Source organism: Oryctolagus cuniculus, chromosome 13, assembly GCF_964237555.1.
Source record: "Oryctolagus cuniculus chromosome 13, mOryCun1.1, whole genome shotgun sequence".
NCBI classification, from domain to species: domain Eukaryota; kingdom Metazoa; phylum Chordata; class Mammalia; order Lagomorpha; family Leporidae; genus Oryctolagus; species Oryctolagus cuniculus.
Genome location: NC_091444.1, coordinates 107,916,581 through 107,937,143, shown reverse-complemented (window position 1 = coordinate 107,937,143; position 20,563 = coordinate 107,916,581). Strand labels below are relative to the sequence as shown.

Below are 20,563 nucleotides of genomic sequence, written 5' to 3'. Positions count from 1 at the left end.
GTAGGTTAGGTCCAAACCTGGGTAGTCTTTGATCCTTCTTGTTCCGTGTACCCCACATTCAGTGTGTGGGGGTGCAGGAGCCCACCTGCTCTGTTTCCAGCAGGGTGTGTCATCCTAGAATTTTTCAACCCCATGCAGCTGTGGAAAAGGCCAGATGTTAAAAAAGGCATGAGAGCGAAGCCACCGGCATCTCAGACAAAGATACCCCAGGTCTAGAGAGAGCAAGGACCAAGGCAACAGGGGCCACATCCCAAGGGGCCCAGCAGGGGACTCAAAAGATTTCAGTTTTACCGAGTGACCCAGAAGGCTACAGCGGGGCTGAATGCCAGGGCAAAGTGTAGCACACTGGGGTTGAAGCTGAGAGCAAAGCATGGCACCATCTGGCTATGACGACAAGGAGAGACCACAGGCACAAGGGTGTGGCTCTGAGGCCACTGCCAATGTGGGAGGAGAGGGGATGGGGAGCCACCAAAACAGCCTCGACTGCAGACGACTCAGAGAGGGTCCCTGTGATTTGTGCTTGACCCATGCCACTGATTCTGCTGGGGGATAAGTGCGTCCTTGGCCCTGCGGGAACACGGTGCTGGGGGTCAAAAAATACTAGGGTGACAGACCCTGCTGGAATCAGATCAGGTAGACTTCTGCTCCTCCACAGACTGAAGGTGGGGTGCAGGGAACAAATGGGGTCAGGGTTACCCCAGATTAAGACCTAACCTAGCTGGAGGGCGGCCGCCATCGTCTGAGAAAGGGGGGAGAGGCAGGGGCAGTGAACATGTCAGGAACACAGCGGCCCCTGCAGGTGCACAGCTCCGAGTGCCCAGGCTGGAGACAGGAAGCAGGGAGTCATCAGCCTAAAGGCACCCGCAGAGCTGCAGACTGCATACTGGGCACAGAGCCGTTTGCTACTGAAGGAGGCGGGGGAGACGCGAGGACCAGGGCCAGCCCTTGACCCTAAGACCTGCAGAACAGCACAGGACACAATCTGCAAAGGAGCAGGGAGGGCAGGGACCAGGAGGGAGGAGCAGAGCTGGCAGACTGGTCCCCACGATATGCAGCGTCACAGGCAGATGCAGAGGACAGGTGACAAGGCACGTGGACTTCTCCAGGCACTGGTGACCTGGACAGGGCAGGATCAAAGGGTTCGCTGAAGGCAGCTGAAGAGAAAACAACAGAGAGACTGCAAACACAGACTGGCCAAGGAGTTTGCTGGGGAGGAGGGGGTGAGGTGGGGCTAAGATGGAAGAAACAACGCCATGCTGGAGGACAAGGATGGGCACCAAGGACACGGGAGAGGAGACAGCCAGGCAGTGATGCCCGAGAGAGGGCCATGCCGGCTTCAGGGGCTTCGCCTGGGTGTGGACTGTGGCTGGGTCAACTACACAAAGACAAACACAGAGAAGTGGAAAGGTTTACAGGAGCCAGGGCTATTTCACTACAGACTTCATCATTAGCGTCTCAACTGGCTATGATTAAACCCAGGTCAGAAGAACCCCATTCAGGGCTCTCCCTGGTATGAGGGTAAAACAGTTGCATTTATGTAAGAAGTTGTGGCGGGTGGAAACTCATTCCGGAACAGCAAGGACTCGATCCCTTCTACAGAACGTAGAGGCTGCAGCGCGGTGGTGGCAGCAGATGGAAAGCTCAGAAAGACTGTTCCCACACACGTCCTGGTGGATGCCATTACCCGAGCCGCCTCGCAGCGGTGCGGCGCCGCTTATTTACCCCAGGTTATTAGAACGTGAATAGTCACTGCTCTTCAATTTTCACATCAGTTGCAGAAAAAAGGATTCCATTTTCTACCCAGCCTGGAAGTGAAATTGACTTAGCAGCTCAGAAGTGTCAAAAATTTCTTTTAGGGAAAGGTCTGCTTTTACAGAGACGATGAAGCAGGTGTCATCGCTGACACCCGCGCCACAGGTCCGTGGCAGAGAAATTGTGAAGACGGCAGCCAGTGAAGGGCCTGGAGAGCCTCCTGCCCGGGCCTCCCGCCTCCCCGTCCCCTCTGCAGGTGTCAGAGGTTCTCTCTATAAAAGGCGCTAACAAGAAAAGGAGCACGCCTCAAGCAGAGGGATCAGCTCCCCTAGAACCTGTCTTTGCTGCGAATAGGTCTGTCTGGCACTTATTTCCCAGTGTTAAGAACAGGAAGCTCTGTTTCTTTTCAAATGAAAAGGACCATCCATGAAGTCCGTGGGATTCACACACTGGAGATTCATGCCAAAGAAAGCCCCCGGACGTGTAAGGACATAACTGGGCTTCTGCTGTCCAGGGAGCAAGCGAGAGCAAAGAAAATGCAGCAGCACCTCTCTCTCATGAGGTTCTTTCTTTCCCTACAAAGCACTGCTCCGGGGATTCACGTGGTTAGGGGCAGGGTTGAAAGTACTTATTGTAACTGCATTCTCCAAGCCACCAGCCGACTGCACAGGATGCTACTGGAGGCTACCCATGTGGAGCTGGTCACAGGGATCCATGCTGGACTGAAGCCAGAGGCACAGAGAACCCCAAGCCGTGTCCTGAAACAAACCATCAGACACCATTACCTGTGCCTCCCTGCTTGACACAGGCGGCTGTGTGCTTGGCCAGCGTGGGGTGAGGGTGGGCGTGGGAATGCTACCAAGTGAGAGCAGTCACATCCTTCTCACAGGCACGCAGTCCAACTCCGTAACACTCTTTATTGAATGGGTTCCCTCTTCCCATTTACTTTTTGTGAGGGTGTGATTCTAACACTGTTGAAGGCGGAGCTAGCTAACTAGTCTTCCTCTGAGATCCCGGGTGTCTGGATAACAGAGACGATGAATTAGGTTTCTTGGAAGGCAGAGGCTTTCTCTGAAGCAGGACGTTCTACAGTGCACCTGCACGAGCCCTGGACTGTGTGGTTCAACCGAGGCCGGCACACTCTTCCCAGACACACTGACATTCACAGAACATGCATGCTTCTCACATGCATGTTGTCTCTCTCTCTCCATTCCCCCCCCTGCCCCCCCCACCTCAGCATCACTGTTTACCCGAGTAGCTCTACTTCCTAGTGCTGGAAGAACGCGTACATCAGTCCCCTGAACCCAGACACTTGTTTCCCTCACAGCCCCATTTCCTGTCTAAAGTCTGCAATGCTTAGAGGGGACAGACCCTCACCACAACGCCCTCACAAACTGGCCTATTTGGTCATCACGGGCTCACACCTCACCCACGACACTACAGCTGCATCAGCCCAGTCCACTACACTGCTTCTTTCCTGCAACTCACTCATGGCCCTGTTCCCACTCAGTGCCACGACACCACTGGGTGGCTGTGCATATGCCATGAACACGCAGACTCCAACACCCACTTCGCGTGCACTGGTGGTTTCTAATCACACCAGCAGCAAGGAACATGGCTTTTCACCACGAAGAGAGGCTAATGATGTGCCCCCACCACAGGCGTGGAATCAAAAGTTCCAGAATGACAAATACAGAAGTGACAAAACCATCAAACCCGCTGATGACGTCAACAAAATCCATCAACAGCCACTGGGAATTCTTTAAAATTAAATTTATTGTTTGTTTAAAAAACAACTGTGCAATATACGCTGCTCAAGACACCACTGAGTCTGGCTCGCTGGTCACCTCTTCTGGGGCTTCGGTTTGGCCAGGCTAAACGAGAAACACGCACAGACTGGGTTAGTACACACAAACAAGGCAGGCCTGTGACCAGCTCCAAGCCCAAGGCGTGCCGACCGCATTTAAAACTTGATCTTGTTCATGCTGTGCTGCAAACGCCAATGTCCTACACACAGAAGACAGGGGAGTGGATCTGACTCCCACCGAGCAAGACCGCCTCCTGTGACAGAACTGCATCAGAAAAAATGCTGGGGGTGGGGGTGGGGGTGGGATCCCAGACAATTATGCAAACTATAATTGGAGGATCTGATGTTAATGGTAGGATCACAGCAAGGCTTTTGCTCTCGCTCTGCCCCAGCCACACTCGCAGCTGCCATGGAGGGACACCAGCATGCAATAGACCAGAGGCAGGCTCAGCAAGGTCACGTCCGAGACGTCAGCTGGAGTCCACACAATTCCACACCGTGGAGATGATAACGGTTCCAATTTCCCAGCAAAGCAACATCAAATTGTACTTACTCCAGGGCTGGCAAAAAAGGGAACACGTGATTTTAAATTCGCAGTATCTAAGAATATAGGATTCTGGTGTATTGTTGCATACATCAATTTAGAGATGGGACTAACTGCTTAGGAAACACTGTCGCTCTGCTCCAAAAACAAACACGTGTAAAACACTCACAACAGATCTTCCTCCTTCCAAAGTGAGACTTGGTCCCTCGTTAGTGACAGTATCACATAGCAGCAGGATTCTCAGCTGTGTTGAAGCGGTTTACATTTAAAGAGCCAAGCACCTGAGACGCCAACACACACACACAGGCTCAAAATTGCGGTGCTCTTGGGCACAGGGAATGGGCTGCACTGACCTGCTCTGGAGGCACACTCAGGTTTCTAAGACAACAAGATATTTCATTTAAGGAGCCAGGGCCTCATAGGTGCGAGGAGAAATTAATAGGGACACAAAACACTCAATGTTCGCTATTTCATTTCTTACAGACTTAAATTTGTGAACTGAAACATGCATCAGGACAGCAGTGGCGCTCCGTATCCTCCGTAATTTAGAGAAATTGATTCGTGTGACTCACAACACTCCTTCCTGGGGCCGTGTGTGAATGATTCAGTCACTCCTGTGCCTCCCGTTCAATGTGTGAAATAGAAATCTATGTGTCTGTGGGCGCCAGCGACAGCAAATCCCCCAGCACCGAGCCATGCGATTCCTCTGTTTTTGAAAGGCCCAGCTACCCGGCTCTCATCAGATTTAACCAAAAGCCACGGTGTGTGTGGTGGGGTGGGGCAGGGCCAGTGGGTGTGGAAGCTGGGCTTGTTTTTACAGGGCAGGACATGCCTCAGATAACCAGGCCCTCCGCAGGGAAGGGCTGGTCTGTGCTGCACTCACCCAGAGAAGTGTTCCCCCGGCTCCTGGCATCTCTAACCTTTTGCCCCTTCCTCCTTGTACCTGAACCACAAATTAAAACAAAAGCAGCTCAGGGACACACCCCTACCTGAACCTGAGGCTGGCACTGGCGCTACCACACGCAAACATTTCACTGTGCCAAGATGTGTCCATGCAGAGATGGGCTTTGATGAAGCTATTTAAAAGCAACAAAGCTAAGGAAATTACATCTTTGTTTTCAGAAAGAAACAAAGACGAAGAGGCTGGGGCTGGTGTCAGCGCAGCGGGTTCAGCCTCCACTTGAGATGCCAGCGTCCCATGGGAGAGCAGGTTCCAGTTTCAGCTGCTCCACTTCTGATCCAGCTCCCTGTGAATGCACCCGGGAAGGCAGCGGAAGATGGCCAAGTGCGTGGACCCCTGCCCCCTACGTGGGAGCCTCAGAGGCTGAGTTCCAGGCTCCTGGCTCTGGCCTGGCCCAGCCCCAGCCATTGTAGCCATTTGGGGAGTTTATCATCAGATGGAGATATTCTGCCCCTCCCCCCACAACAGTAATTCTGTCTTTCAAATAAATAAATCGGTAAGGAAAGAAAGAAAAAGCAATTTTGAAGTCTTACTGCACTTCCCTATGTTAAAAATGGGGGGTATGTGTTGTGGTTCAGGGGTGAAGGCACCATGTGGGATGCCCACATTTCATGTTCAAGTGTCAGTTCTGGTCCCAGCTACTCTGCTTCCAATCCTACTCTCTGCTAATGCACTAGGAGGCAGCAGACGATGGCCCAAGTGCTTGGATCCACCCATGTGAGAGACCTGGAGGGAGTTCCAGGCTCCTGGCCTCAGCCTAGCCCAGCCATGGCTGTTGTAGGCATTTCGAGAGTAAACCAGTGGATGGAAGATTTCTCTCTCTCTCTCTCTCTCTCTCTCTCTCCCCTCTGTCACTATGTTTTAAAGGACATGAAAATAAATAAATTTTAAAAATAAAAGAATCAAGTCGAGGGAATACTCGTCCCAAGCAATCCCACTCAGTAGGGAGGGAAGGTAGCTAAAACATCAGTGCTCTAAATACTAATGCCATGTAACAGTGCTGGGAAGGAAGATTCGGGGTCAAGATTCACTAACACAGATGGCGCCTGGCAAGCCGCGATCCTCAGTGGGCCACAACCAGACAGAACACAGCCGTGTCCAAAGGACACACACAAGATGCTGAGCTCTGCAGACAGCATCACTCGGGCATGCCTCGCAGGCTGTGCTGCTCTCCTGGGAGAAAGGCTCTGTCCTTTGGACTCCAGACCTCAATGGCATCAATACTAGAACCACTGCAGCTCCAGACCTCAATGGCATCAATACTAGAACCACTGCAGAGTCTCAGCTGCCGCAGACGTCACCGAGCCTGGAGCTGGGAAAAGCTCTGCAGGAGTGATCAGCACACGAGAGCGTGTATGTCACAAAGCTGGTAGAAGATAAGTTTAAAAATAAGTTTATTTGGGCACAAAAAAATTTTGAAATCCATGCATACATGGGTCTTCCAAAAGGTCATGGAAAATGCATTCTATGAATAACCTATATATGGATTTCAAACTTTGCACCAATATAAACTTTTACTATTTTTATACTTCATTTTATCTGAGAGGTAGAGACAGCGAGCATATCGTGCATACACTGGTTCTCTCCTCAAATGCCCACAACCGCCAGGGCTGGGTCAGGCCAGGGTCAGGAGGCAGGAGCTCCATATAGATCCACTCAGCACTTGAGCCATCACCTGCTGCCTCCCAGGGTGTGGTTCAGCTGGAACCTGAATCAGAAGCAGAGCCAGGACTCAAACCCAGGCACTCTGGTATGAGATCAGGTGTCTGAACAACCTTGTCAAACGCCTGCCACAAACCTCTTTTCATTCAGTTTTCCACGGAATTACTTTTGAACTTGCCTCACAAGCCCAATCAGTGGGCATCATCTCAGAATCAGAGCTCCCAGTAAAGCACAATGGAGTAACTGCAAAATGCAAACGCGGGGGGGAAGCTGCTTCCTAACTTTCAGAAAAACCTCAGCCTCTGACCCAAACCCAAGAGCTCAGTTCTCAAGAACGAGCAGGCCTGTGACGTTTACAAATGGGTCCACTCTATCACGACGCTGGCTCCTGTGACAGGCCACAGAAGAGCCTGCAGGGTAGGTGCAGTGCTAGATACAGCACATGTGGCGTGTGCAGCACCCTTAGCAGGCGGAGGGCCACACTGCACTGCTTATCACGGCTCCCGGAAACAACACACACTGCCCCACTCTCTGCAATCTCCTGGTCCCAAACCGAAAGCTCGACCACAGGCCTCTGCTCTGCACTTGCAGGTTGCAGAAAAAGGTGATTCATAATTAACAGATCCCTGAACGAGCAGCGGCTTATCTTCTGTTCCATGACAAGAAGAGCACACAGCATCCATCACAGGAATGCCGGCTGATGCGTGAAAGCCAACAAGCCAGTCCTCCACGCTCCCTGTTTTTAATCGCTGGGCAGCAGCCATAATGGCGTGCATTATGCAGGTGCTAGATGACGAGCTGTCAGTCTGCACGGCCCCCTGGCTAACACAGAAACTCGCAAAGTGGCAGTTCAAGCAATTTCACCCAGGGAGTCCTGTTGGACTTGGAATATAACGAAGAAAGATGACCTGACCAAACAATGCATTCAGAAGAGCAAAAAACAAACAAGAAACCCCTGATGGAAACCCTGTGTTCCAAAGCACTGGGCGACGGGAATCCAATGCCATTTAAATTAAAGGTGACACTGCTGGGAGCCCAGGCCCTGAGTGCACTGAGTCTGTAGTGAGTCTCTGTCTCCCACGCACTTGTACCCGGATGTCCTCAGAGCACCCCTGCTGGGCCGCACAGCCACAATTCCCCGACTTCCCGGCCTCACTTACCTGTAGGTCCCTGAGTTTATGGAGGTCAACCCTGGCATCACAAGTGAAGAAATTCTACGAAGACGAAAACGCTTGCTCACATTTGGCAGTTCAGAACAGGCCAAAGGAGGGGCTGTGTGACGCGGGATAACTACTTTCTGAAAAGTCAAATGGCTGTGCCATTTTCAATTTCCAACCTTGCTATGTGTGCGGCTTTAATTTATGCAACAACAAAGCCATCCTCGTATTTAACATTTAATGCCTGGCTGTTACAAACCACCTTCGACGGGCATTCAAGGGAGAGTTTGGGGGCGACTTCTGAACAACCTGTCACTTTAATTGTATGGCATGATTTGTTAAAAAAAAAAAAAAAAACATGCTAAATAACCTCGAATATAATTTAGGGGCACAAAAACAACTGTCAAGAAACAGCCAGAGACTATGTTTAATGACATCGTCACAGACCGAAGCAATGAGTATTAAATTAATCAACACAGCTTAATTGAAGCTCTATTTGTAACTTTTTTTTATTAGACTTGTTATTAATGAACCTCTAAATGCTACCACTAACTTGAGCTCTGTGTTGCATTTAAATAATGAAGCATTGTTCCCACACAGAGAATAAACACTGTGTTAACAGCCCTTTGTCTCGCTGGGGCTCCTGCTCTCTTCCCTCCTTTTCCTACCAGCAGCTCAGCGGGCTGGCAGGCGTCTGAGGTGTGACACTTCAAGAAGGGGACACTACAGTGGCTGTGACTGGAAGCTGTGCAAGGACCTCCAAGGTGGTTCTCAGATCTGCACATGGGCACTTTCAGTGGTCTGGTGCCACCTAACCACACGCGGGTCCACTGTGGGCACATGTGCGACAGGGCACAGCCCGCAGCCCAGGCAAGCGTGTCTATGACGGTGGCACGGAGCGTTTCTAACACTCCGGGGGCAGGGGCTGGGTCGGTGCAGCCTTACCTGAACATGTCTCCCAAGCCCTTCAGCATGCCTTTCTTGGCTTTCATTTTGTCCTTTTCTTTGTCTCTGTCTTTTTTCTTCTCTTTCCCGGTCTTATCCCTTTTCCTGTCGGTCTTGTCACCCCTCTCCTGGTTGCCGTTTGTCTGTCTCTCCAGGGAGTGGGACGGCTGGTCGCTGGCTGTGGACACAGACTCTCTTCCTGACCGAGAGCTTTCTTCCGTGTCTTCCTCCACTTGGAAAGGAAAAAAAGGAAGAAGTAAGGGACACAGTGAGACACAGTGACAGAGACGGGCAGGTGGAAACGCGCATGCGGACTCCACTACCGTCCATCTTCCACTGCAGTGTGGTCCTGCTGATGCCATGGACAGCGGTGCAGCTTAAATCTGAGCAGATGTGGGGCCAGCATTGTAATACAGCAGGCGAAGTCACCACCTGAGACGCCAGCATCGCATATGGCTGCCAGGTCATGTCCCAGCTGCTCCACTTCTAAACTCACTCCCTGCTACTGTGCCTAGGAAAACAGTGTCACCCATGTGAGAGACCTGGATGAAGACCTTGGCTTCAGTCTGGCCCAACGCTGGCACCACGGAAATCTGGGGAGTGAAAAAGCAGATGGACAATCTCTCTCTGCCTCTTCCTTTCTATAATTCTTTCAAATTAATAAATAAGTCTTTAGAAAGCAAAATCTGAGCAGACATGGATGGCACATAGGTGGGGTGGATGGCTCCCAGGCACGGACAGGAGGGGGCTGCTCCTGGCCAAAGCATCCATGTCCCCTCCTCCTCCAGCACTGCCAGGACTTAGTGTTCTGAGCCCCACCATAGCTTCCACCACCCCAAGGGGCCTGCACACCTTATTTGCAGGATGCCAAGAAAGTATAAGCAGCCCATCCCAATTGTTGTCTTTTTCCTTGGACAAGGAAAACACAGATTAACTCAGCTAAAAGTAGTTGAAATTAAAAGTAGTCAAATTGCACTGCTCATAAGTAGGCACATCAGGGTCAGCACAAGGACCCCTTTCCTCGGGCCCCCAGATGTACCCACCTAGGATGACTGCACACGAGAGTGCATCTGTTTGCCTGTTGCCAGGGTGGACAATCACAGCATCTGTGAGTTTTGGTTATATTATCATTGCACAAAGCCAACACCACACATAAATGCTCTATATGTTCTAAGTCATTGTGTTAGGTAGGAAGTTACATATGAGCTTATGTGTGTATGACAGGCCTAAAGAGAAGATGTCTATATCCAGCATACGCATCTGTATCTCAAAGTCATCCCGATAATGTTTCAGGGGCAGCCCAGCCTTCGCATCCTGCCCTGCCCCCTTCTACCTGATAACCTGCCAGGTGGAGGTCCCCGCCCCTTTTGCCTGACAAATCTTCCACAATCTCCCAGATGCAGCCCAGTATCTGCATTTCAAACATCCTGCTCTGGATCCCCGTTCTCTAGGGGGTCCTGCTCACCCTTCCTCTGAACCCAGGATGGCGCCAGCTAGGCTTCCTCCTGTCTGATACCTTCAAGGGAAAACTCAGATAGGAGCTTCTTAGTATTTACAGCCATAAAGTCCTTTGTTTCAGGAGGAGATGTGTGAGGACAGAGACCCATCTCCTTAAAAACCCCCGGTCTCAACCGGACTGTGTGCTCAGCCCTCTGCCTCTCTGCTGAGCTGCCTACCTGGTCTGGCCAGGTGTAATCTCTCCACTCAACCATGTAACCTCCCACCTTCCCCCCACCCAAGCGACTGGGCACTCTCTCTCAGGTCCTGTCTGGAGAGGTGCCCATCTGTTCTTGTGGATGTCTCTACCTTAATAAACTTTGCTACTTTTTACTTTCCACTACTCTGTCTCATGCCTGAATTCTTTAATGCACGAAGACAAGAACCCTGCATTTCTCCAGTAACAATTGTACGTGCCCAGCTCCACAATAGTAGCTGGACAGAGGATGGGAAATGACTATGAACCAATCAATGACGTCAACCCACCGGGCTTCACAGATAAAACTACTTAGTGCTGACAGTGTCCTATTCCTGGAACCAACACTCAGTCAGCAGACGGTCCAAGGGCATTGCAATACTCCAGTCATTTTGCACGTGAATGACAAGAGATTAAAGTAAGCTTTGCTCTAGCAAAAGGCCTTCAAGAATTTCTCTACTAAGTAAGAAGCAAGGATGTATGGAGAAGTCTTTTCTGAGACTGGTTATATGAAGTCGTCTTCCAGAGACAGCAGGCATTACAGGGGTTTCAAGCCAGTCCTTGGGTTTTTATTTCCAGCATCAACACATAAAGTATGGTCAGCATTGCTGTGCTTCTAGTACCAGAGGGCCCAATGGGACAGCAGGCTTCTTCCCAACTGATTGCAAGGAGCTGACCTCTTGGTCTAGCTGAGGCAGCCAGGGAACTGAGGTCTGGTCTCTCCGCTAGCGAGGAGCCATTGAATAAGCAATATGCAGTGTCAACGGACCAGACAACACAGTCTGATATCTTAGTGTTCTGCTACCAAACTCCCACAAATCAGAGGAGACAATCAAGTGATGCCTGTCAGGCCCAAGTGCTACAGTTGTATTTTTTAAATACCAGCCACTTAGCACTCTACAAAGACAAAGTTGCAGAGTTCTTCTTTTGATACATTTGGTTAAAAAGTCAACACATTTTCCATTCCAGCAACTCACACCCTAGCTACAAGGACTGAAAACAGAGCCCTGTGGGAATCTGGAAGTACTCTGCAGCTCACTGGGAGTAACTTCGTCCTTCCCCTCGTCGGGGAAGCAGCCCTTTCTTTCCTCTCACATCATTGCACACTTTCTACTCTTGCATCATTGCACCTGAACTTCAGCAACTCCATCAACTGAAAGTTCCTGTACAGGTTTGTGAAGAAACCAGTTACAACTTTCAGAAGCAGTGTCATGAAAACCCTCAGCTGTTTTTATTTATTTGAGAGACAGACAGACATAAACAGGCAGAGAGCAAGGGAGTGAGATCCTGAGTGAGCACTGTGCCAGGTGGAAAACAGGAGCCAAGAACTCAGCCCAGGTATCCCACAGGGTGGCAGGTACTTTAGCCATTACCTGCTGCCTCATTAGAAGGAAGCTAGAATTGGACAGAGGCAGGACACAAACCCCGGTACTCCAGTGTGGCACGGAGGCACCTCGCCCCCGAGGTCAAAAACCACCCAGAGGCTGGAATTGTTGCATTACACACAGAGCAGAGAAAAACATCCTGGCCTTGATGATCACATGTGGCCTTTCCAGATGGGTGCTCCCACAGGGTGGCAGCATCATCCCTACCACCCTGAACATGGCACCCCCCCTGTGCCTGCAGACCACAGGAAGTGGGTGTGGTCACAAACTCCAGATCACTGTCAGCTCATTATGAAACAATTCTCCCAAGGTCCTGGGAGCTACAAACCTAGGTCTTTTGTTAACGCGAATGAACCGTGGACGCTGGTGACCTCTAGGATTCCCTCCCAGAAACCACTTTCACCCTGCATCCCCGCTGCACTTCTGCAGTCGCACCTCTTGTCCACGTCTCAGCCTCTGGCTCCTGAACAAAGAGCTGCTGGGAGGACAGCAGCAGCTCAGCAGCGGCTGTTCACACCAAGAACCACTGGTGAAATGGGACTGACGACTTCTATCTCATCCCCGGTGTTCCCTTCCATCTTCAGAGAAATGCCTCTCGCCCGCCAATCAAGCAGACGTGGCGACCACAACCCAGCCCCAGCAACAACAGGAATGCCCAGTGCCCTTTGGCTTCACTCTAATTGGTTTCTGGTACATCTTTATGCTATTATTATCAGTGCTATATGTGTCATCTAATGGATTTAACGACCCTCTACCACGTCTGAAACTATAAACAAAACAACGAGCTCAATAAACGAAAATGACTCAGTCTTCCACAGCAACCATTATCATAAATCATGAATGGAAGTACCAGGAGTGATTCTGCTCGCTCTCTGCCTAACAGTGCTGGCAGGGGCTCAAGGGGCATATGTCTGCTCTGCTCTTGGCTCGGCAGCGGAACCAAGGCAGTGCCTTCACAGCTCACTATATGCTGATGGCACGCTTGGTGCCAATTTTTTCGTATTTGCAATAATTTTCTGGTATATGTAATGCAACTTATTTTCTAAGCTGGGTGATATAAAGTACTAAATCATCTACTAACATTGGTTTCTATATCTCATTTTAAGAAATTAGAGCTCCTACCTCAGTTTCCTGCCCAAGACAGAAGACAGTTTACAAAGATACATTTGAGGATTCTTTATGTTCTAAACGTTCCAATTTAGATTATGCTTTACCCAGCAACTCTGCTGGGGGTGTACTGACTTAACCAATCCCTCTCAATGCCAGCTAATTAAAAATATTTAGCAATATGTATCTTCACATGTGCAAACATAAGATGTTCTTTTAGAGTTCCACGTTATATATGCTTCAAATTCTGAAATCATTTAGTAGAAAAAATAAGAACCTCTCACTTTATCTTTCCCCTCTGAAGAAAGACTATGGTTTGATAAAGCTCAAATCAGGCAGCTGTACGTGCTTAATTTTTGAATATATATATATATATATATATATACACATTCAAAAACTCCAACACGGAAGTCAGATTTTAAGTGTTAAAACCAAACTCTGTCCATTTAATACTAACTTTATAACAACTGAAATATTTTAAAGAAAACACAAAATAGTCATACAGTTACCAGAACAAAATAGGACAAAAAAAAAAATCATACAAACAATGCTTCAAGTAGGAGAAGCACTAGTGATAAATGGCTTGATCTATTGTGTTCATAGAGTAGATTACAAACCAAGAACTTAATAAACCTGTATCATATAATTCACTATTTTAAATGCTGCATCCGTTGTGTTGCTTGATTCTCTGTAAATTCTGCTCCTTGTTACAGATTTTCTCTCCTTTTACATACAGCCTGCACAATGAAAGCATCTCCTTCCAAACAGAGTTCTATTGTTGACTACATCTCTGCCTGTTTTAACTTGCTCCACGTTGAACTATCAGCTACTTTCCCATGTGACTGCTTAGGAGGACAGTATTTGCAAATTTCTTGTCTGAAAGAAGGCATAGCATGAAGCTGCTTGTCTCTCCTTACGGCAGCACAGTCCTTCTGCAATTAAGGCGTCCCTAATTACCGTGTTTTCAGCACATGCCAAACGAACCTCAGTTAAAATTCTAGTTCACGTTAAGAACCAAGCTGCTCAATTCTTAAAGGAACCATGTGGAAACTAGACTAGCACAAGGTTTGGAAGAGTGGGCACTCGTGTTCACTGCCACGGGGACCTTTCAGGTCCAGCGAACTGCACCCGCGCCATCACTGCTGCCCATCTCAGCCATCACGAGCAGCTCTCTGTCCAGAGCAGACTCTGTGCCCCACGGTCACCAGTCTTTACTCTTGAATTGAGAGGTGACATTCCTGTCAATCTTTGCTGGATGCTCATCCAGTGATTTCTCCCTCTCTTCTTCCTAATGGGACCCTGACTATTCATGAATGTAATCCAGCTCCAAGTTGGGGAATCTTTATTAAGTTCACACCACCTCCTAGGCGCCATGCCCAGCTGACTTGTTGGTCCATGGTAGTTACACTGAAATGGACATACGGCATGCTTGGGGAGACAGCTCACTCACATCCATGACATGTGATCAGGACACAGAAAGTCTCTAAGCCCCAGCAAGTACCCTGTGAATGAACAGAGTCGTGGAGAGTGGGAAACGAGGAGGCAGGAGACCTTGGGTCTTTGGAGACACCGCTAGGCTACGGAATCATAAACCTCAGGCACCGGTGCTGTGGCATGCCTCTACCTGCAGTGCTGGCATCCCATATGGTTTGAGTCCTGGCTGCTCCACTTCCGATCCAGCTGTGGCCTGGGAAAACAGCAGAAGACGGCCCAAGTCCTTGGGCCCCTGCACCCACATGGAGACCAGAAAGAAACTCCTGGCTCCTGATCAGCCCAGCTCCGGCCATTGTGGCCACTCGGGGAGTGAACCAGCGGATGGAAGATGCCCCCCACCCCCGCCTCCACCTCTGCCTCTGTAAGTCTGCTTTCAAATAAACAAATAAATAAATCTTTAATAAATAAACCTCAAAGCTGCCCAACTCCAGAATTCAGTGATGAAAAATGATGTGTTTCCTCTGGGTTGAGCTGGACTGAGTCAGATCTTCTATTAAATGCCACTGAGTGCATCCTAACAGGTATGCTGTACAAATCTCACGGCCAAACAGTTATGGAATATCTACAGTGTGATTGATCAGGAAATACAGGAAATGCAAAAACTAAAAGGATAACATAAATCCACTTCTTACTGACCATTCAACAAGTACTCTCTCGAGGGCAAGGCCAAAATAAGCAATGCTGAATGTCTGTCAAGTGAACAACCACGGGATTGGATGAGCCAACAGCATGCAGAAGTCTGTGACCCCCCATCCAGAGAAAATCACCCGAGGGTTAGGAATGCTCAGCCCCAGTCCAGCACCAGGAGCAACACACTTTAGCAAACAAAGGATCAGACGTGAAACTTCAGTGAAAACGAGCCATCAGTAACTTCTCCAGATTTAGCGAATACTGACCATCTTGATTCTCCACTAAATAATGTTAGGTTAAAAAAATGCAATAAAAGTCAATGAGAACTGGACTCGGCAGCACTGCCAGGTCCTGCCAGGACCTGAGCACACTGGGGACGTAAACACTATTTTTGTTTCTCTGGGAAAGAAAGAAAATTAGGAGGTGAACAGCTAGTGATCCAGATGGAGTCTGATGGCAGATCTGCTGTTCTGGATTCTTACTTTTAACATCAGAGTGAGTTCTCAGCAGTGGAAAGACAGCCTTTTCTGAAACCAAAGAGAACTCTCCCTTGCCCCTCACAAAGCTGCAGGAAACATCAAGTCTTGGGGAGCTTTTACAGCAAGCGTGGGGTCTCAGAAGTGCTAGAAGAACCCAGAGCGTCAAGGTGGTAGCCCAGGCAACACATGTGACTAAGGGACCACAGGGGGCTTCTGCGGCTAGCAGATGTCCAACTGATGCCCTTTAGAGAGACACGGCCCCAAAGACAGATGACCCCGAAGCCACTTTACCCTAAACAGACTCCACCTTGGTCAACCTGTGTGGATGGTGGGGTAAAAGCCATGCGTCACCCTCCCACAGAGCTGGGGCTGTGTTCCAGGAGCCCCTCCTCCCACCTGCCTTATGCTCCACACTTCTCCGTGAGCTGTGCCCCGCCATGGAGCCGGTAGGGCGCTCCCACATGTGAGCGTCAAGTCCCCCTCTCCACCCCCATCCCAGACAACACTGAAAAGCCCAGCACACCCTCTGCTGGTGCTCAGGTGGCCTTAGCACCACAGGGGAGCCCACGCGCGGGCTGTTTCCAGTCCACAAGATAATGGACAGCCAAGTCACGGCACTCCTGTCCTTGCTGCTGACCGCGTGGAACTGAATGGCCACGCTGACAACTCCAGAGTTAAAACTGCCACTGGAAATTGTATTTGAAACAAGAAGTGGGTTTCCTGTCAGCTCTGTTTTAACAAGACACAAAGCAATGTTTGCTGTGTTGAAGATGCCACTGCCCAGAATCTTCTGAAGAACAGAAACACAGAAGCATAAAAATGCAAAGATACAGTACCCAACAACACATAATGAACTCTTTTGTTCTCCTTTCCTTCTTTCTGAGAATTCAGAACGTCTGTGTTCTTAATGACCATGAAACAGAACCCGTATTGAGGGATCCACGAAAACTTACTGATGTTGAAAAAGCACTTTCCACTCCCAGTCCCAGGCATGTTCTGTAGACTCAGGGGGCTCTGGAGGGTCCAGAGAGAACCAGATTGCTCAGGAACAGCTTCTTGGTGCAGCCAACTAGTGCAAACAGCACTGCGTAAGAAGCTGCACCTCGCGGGATGTGCACAGTGTGGACAGGAACGATCCAGAACGGGCGGCTCAGGTACTTGGTCCCTGGCCCCCATGGGGGAGACCAGATGGAGTTCCTGGCTCCCAGCCTCACGCAAGTGCAGCCCTGACTATTGTGGGCCATTTGGGGACACAACCAGTAGATTGAAGATCTTAACTGTCTCTCTGCCTCTCTCTGCAACTCTGCCTTTCAAATAAATGGAAAAATTTAAAAAAAGAGAAAAGAAAAGAAAAACCACAAGAAAGGAGGAGGAGGAGAGGCAGAGCTGGAGGGCTGTGAGAACGCGAGAGGGATTTCGCAGCTTACAGAGCAGACCAGCGGCCCACAAGGAGACCATGATCACGCTTCACAATGAGGGCCTGCGCTAGGTTGGAAAGACAGGGTAACATCCCACTTCTAGAGGGAAAACAAAGACTGCTTGGAAAGGGAGCGGCGACATGGCGAGAGGACCCCACACTTCTGGGTGCCTGAAGCGCTAGTGAGCAAAGCCCCGTCAGCATCATCACCATCCGCCTTTCTTCGCGGGCTGCTGAGCAGGCCAACATGGCGTCTCGTCAGTCCCCGCCAGAACTCGCCTTCCCACCTCCAGCACATCTGCTCGGCCCATCGCTGGCCCACAGCCCCAGCAGTCGGGAACTCGTCAACTGTTTCTAAAGGTCGACTCTGATCCATGCTCTGCCCCTATCTTAAACCTCAGTGCTAGGGAAGCTCTCACGGACCCACGCTGGCGCAGCAGCACTGGAACCAGGGTGCCGACCAGGGGCTGTCCCCAAGCAACCCACAGCCCAGTATCAGATCTGGGCGCTGCCACTCAGAAGCACCTGAAATACTCCACACCTCCTTAGGGTGGGCCCTCCCACTGGGAGGTTTAATGTTCTAGAAGAATCAAAGGACTGAGGATTGAAAGACAAGAATTCGAATACTTCCTGGGTGTGCCCGCTGTCCGGTGCAGGCTGACAGCTTCTCCGGATAACGGTGAGGAATAAGGATGCCATCAGAAGCAGAGGTGAGTCTCCAGCGCACTTTCGGCTTCTTACTTTTCACGTAAAATGAAAGGGAAGGAGCTGTGCTGCCTCCCAGGCCGACACGCACGCTGGAGTCAGAAACTCCCTGAGAGTCAACCTCAGTGCCTTTCCTTAAACCACAGGGGGATATGAATGTACACGGTTGGCAGAAATGGCAGGATAGGCTGTTCGCCTCCCAACACCGTTAGACAAGATCTCATACATCAACGTCCAATCACCCATGGAGAAGGATTAGCCAAATAGGAGCCAGTTTGCAAAGTGCTTGGACTCTTACACCTGTCTTCTGAGTTCTTCCACAGAGGCTTCCTATACTTCAGTGGGGTTCGGTCAAGATAAAATCAGACTGGGTTTGCAATATTTTGCTTACATGGGTGGTGATGAAAGGTGGGTGGGGAAGAGATGAATGCTGGGAGAGACAAGACCTCAGATGCAGTGCTGTGACTGTACAGTAACAGAACAATGTCATACTGTCACCAGAAGAGATGAATGCTGGGAGAGACAAGACCTCAGATGCAGTTCTGTGACTGTACAGTAACAGAACAATGTCATACTGTCACCAGAGGCTCGAGGCAGCCAGTTCAGTCAAGTCTACGGAGTTTCTTCCGACCTCACGCTGGAAACCTAAGCCCTGTGTACCTCACCTCCCGACAGAGCTGGAGGGCAGCAGGAACGTTACTCAGAAGTAGCCTCTACGTGTCTGCAAGGCATCAGGTTTCTCACGGCTCAGACCTGAACTTGACAGATCCGCAGATCAGCAGGAGGCATTCAGCTTTGAGGCGTTTCATTTCCGAAAGCCCCACGAAGTTGTTACTAACTTGATAACGAGGCTCATGCTTTGTGGCAACGTTTAATTATGGAAAACGGGATTATGAATTTTCTAGAAGTTAAACAAAGCAGTGTTACTGCGCGCAGGGTTCTGGTGCCAAGACGGGACGGGTGCGGGAAGCAGAAGCCACTTGCTGCGTGCCAGGCTGGGCGGGTAATTTGCATGGCGGAGGGAGCAGATGCTGATGCCCTGACCTGTCAAACGCAGGTAGGGCCTCGGAGATAATGGGTCCCAGCGAACCAAGCTCCGTCCTGATCCAGACAGACACAAGCAACACGGAGCGCCAGATGGATTAAATGGAAGACAAAAACGCTGGCTCCTGCCATCCCCACAGGAAGATGACAGACAGCAGATCCCATGTGGCCCCCGCCCAAGCTGCTCGGCCTCTGTCTTGTGCCTGTGCCAGGAAGTCACCACCACCAGAGAGGCCAGTTTGTTCAGAGCCATGAAGCACTGGCACCAGGGAGTGGCTGGGCCCACTGTGCACACCGCCATGAATCCCTGCTCCCAGGTGTCCTCATTCACAGATGGCAAGCTTGAGGTTAGAGCAGAGGACAGACAGGGCAGCACAGGTAACCCTGCTCTCTCCTAGGCAGTATTCCAACACCAGCCCCTCTGCACCCCAAAACCCCCAGGGCGCACTGCACCCTCACAGGCGTCCTGTGTCACAAAGACTGACGGCTCCGAAAACAGCCCTCTCCACGTTCGGAGCCATGTGCCATGGGGACGCAGAACCCATGCGTCCTCAGAACGCAGGCACTGAGCCAACCAGGTCCAAGAAAGGACCCTGAGAAGCCAAGCCCCAAGGCGATGGTGGACGGGGAGAGCACAGGGCCAGTAAGCACACAGAGCAGGCTGGGAGTGCTGGCGCCTGGCCACCACCGCGTGCTCACCATGGAGGTGGAAAGGTCCACATATCTGGCCACATGGAAAGGCAATGGCTCAGTGGCCATTAACAGTGCCCTGCCCTTGTCAGACTTCTTTGTCTTCTGAAAAAAAAAATTAAGTCAGCCGAGGCAGGAAAGGTCCACGACCCACAAAGGCCAGGGCAGCACAGCAGGTGCAGCCAAAGGCCAGCCCACACAGGACCACACGCCTCCCGCCTCACTGGTCTCCTCACTCCCTGGCTCCCATACCCACAGGGCTGCCCGTGCCTCCTGTGAGCCCACCACTCACTGTGACCCCATCACTCGCTGGGCCTTGCAGGACCAAACCAGCCACGGTGCTGTGCCCTGCACAGGCCTCACAGAGCCAAGAGGGCAGCAGGCAGGATTTAGGTGTGAGAGAGACCACATGTGAGAACCACGGGCTATTAAACCAGGAGGGGCCTCAGAAACTCCCTACACCAGGGCTTCTGACGCTGCTGCTTCAAAGTGCAAGCTCCCTTTTCTTCATCTATCTGCTTCTCTATTTCTGAGAGACAGACAAGACAGAGAGATCCTCATCAGACAGTTCACTCCCCAGATGCCCTCAATGGCCAAGGGCTAGGCCAGACCAAAACTAAGAGCTGAGAACTCAATGCGGGTCCCACATGAAACTCAATTATTGGCATGACCTGCCACCTCCCAGAGTCTGCAATGAGCACTCATCCGGAGACGGAGCCAGGGATCCAAGCCAGGGGCTCTGATACGGGACACTAGCATCTTAACCACCAGGTCAACTCCCACCCCACGAACCATCCTGTCTGATACACAACAGTGACTACTCAGACAGCTGCCCAGGCAGAGGCGTGGTGACAGGAAGGTGAGGGGTAGAGCTGATAGCTCCCTACTCCCCAAAGCACACGTGTCCCTACAGTCAACTGGAGTGTCAATGGTCTCGTTGTCCAAATGTTCAGTTTTACAAGTGAAGAAATTAAAGCTCAAGGAATGTGAGTGCTTTGACCAAAATCTCAAACTGTTACAAGTGTATGGGATAGCCGGCGCCACGGCTCAATAGGCTAATCCTCGGCTGGCGCCGTGGCTCACTAGGCTAA

At 50.5% G+C, this 20,563-nt stretch overlaps 1 protein-coding gene across 24 annotated transcripts in view; it reads right to left on the bottom strand.

The window, feature by feature from the left end:
• The window catches only part of PARD3 (par-3 family cell polarity regulator), a 507,188-nt gene that overhangs the window by 162,501 nt on the left and 324,124 nt on the right, over nucleotides 1-20,563 (bottom strand). For 22 of the 24 annotated variants that reach the window (XM_070056191.1, XM_070056180.1, XM_070056187.1 and 19 more), the window contains one exon: nucleotides 8,829-9,060. In XM_070056191.1, the coding sequence (XP_069912292.1) occupies nucleotides 8,829-9,060 (232 nt within the window). Of the gene's footprint in view, nucleotides 1-3,510; nucleotides 3,627-8,828; nucleotides 9,061-20,563 lie in introns of those variants that run through there. The other 2 variants (XM_070056194.1, XM_070056195.1) reach the window with 1 other exon arrangement.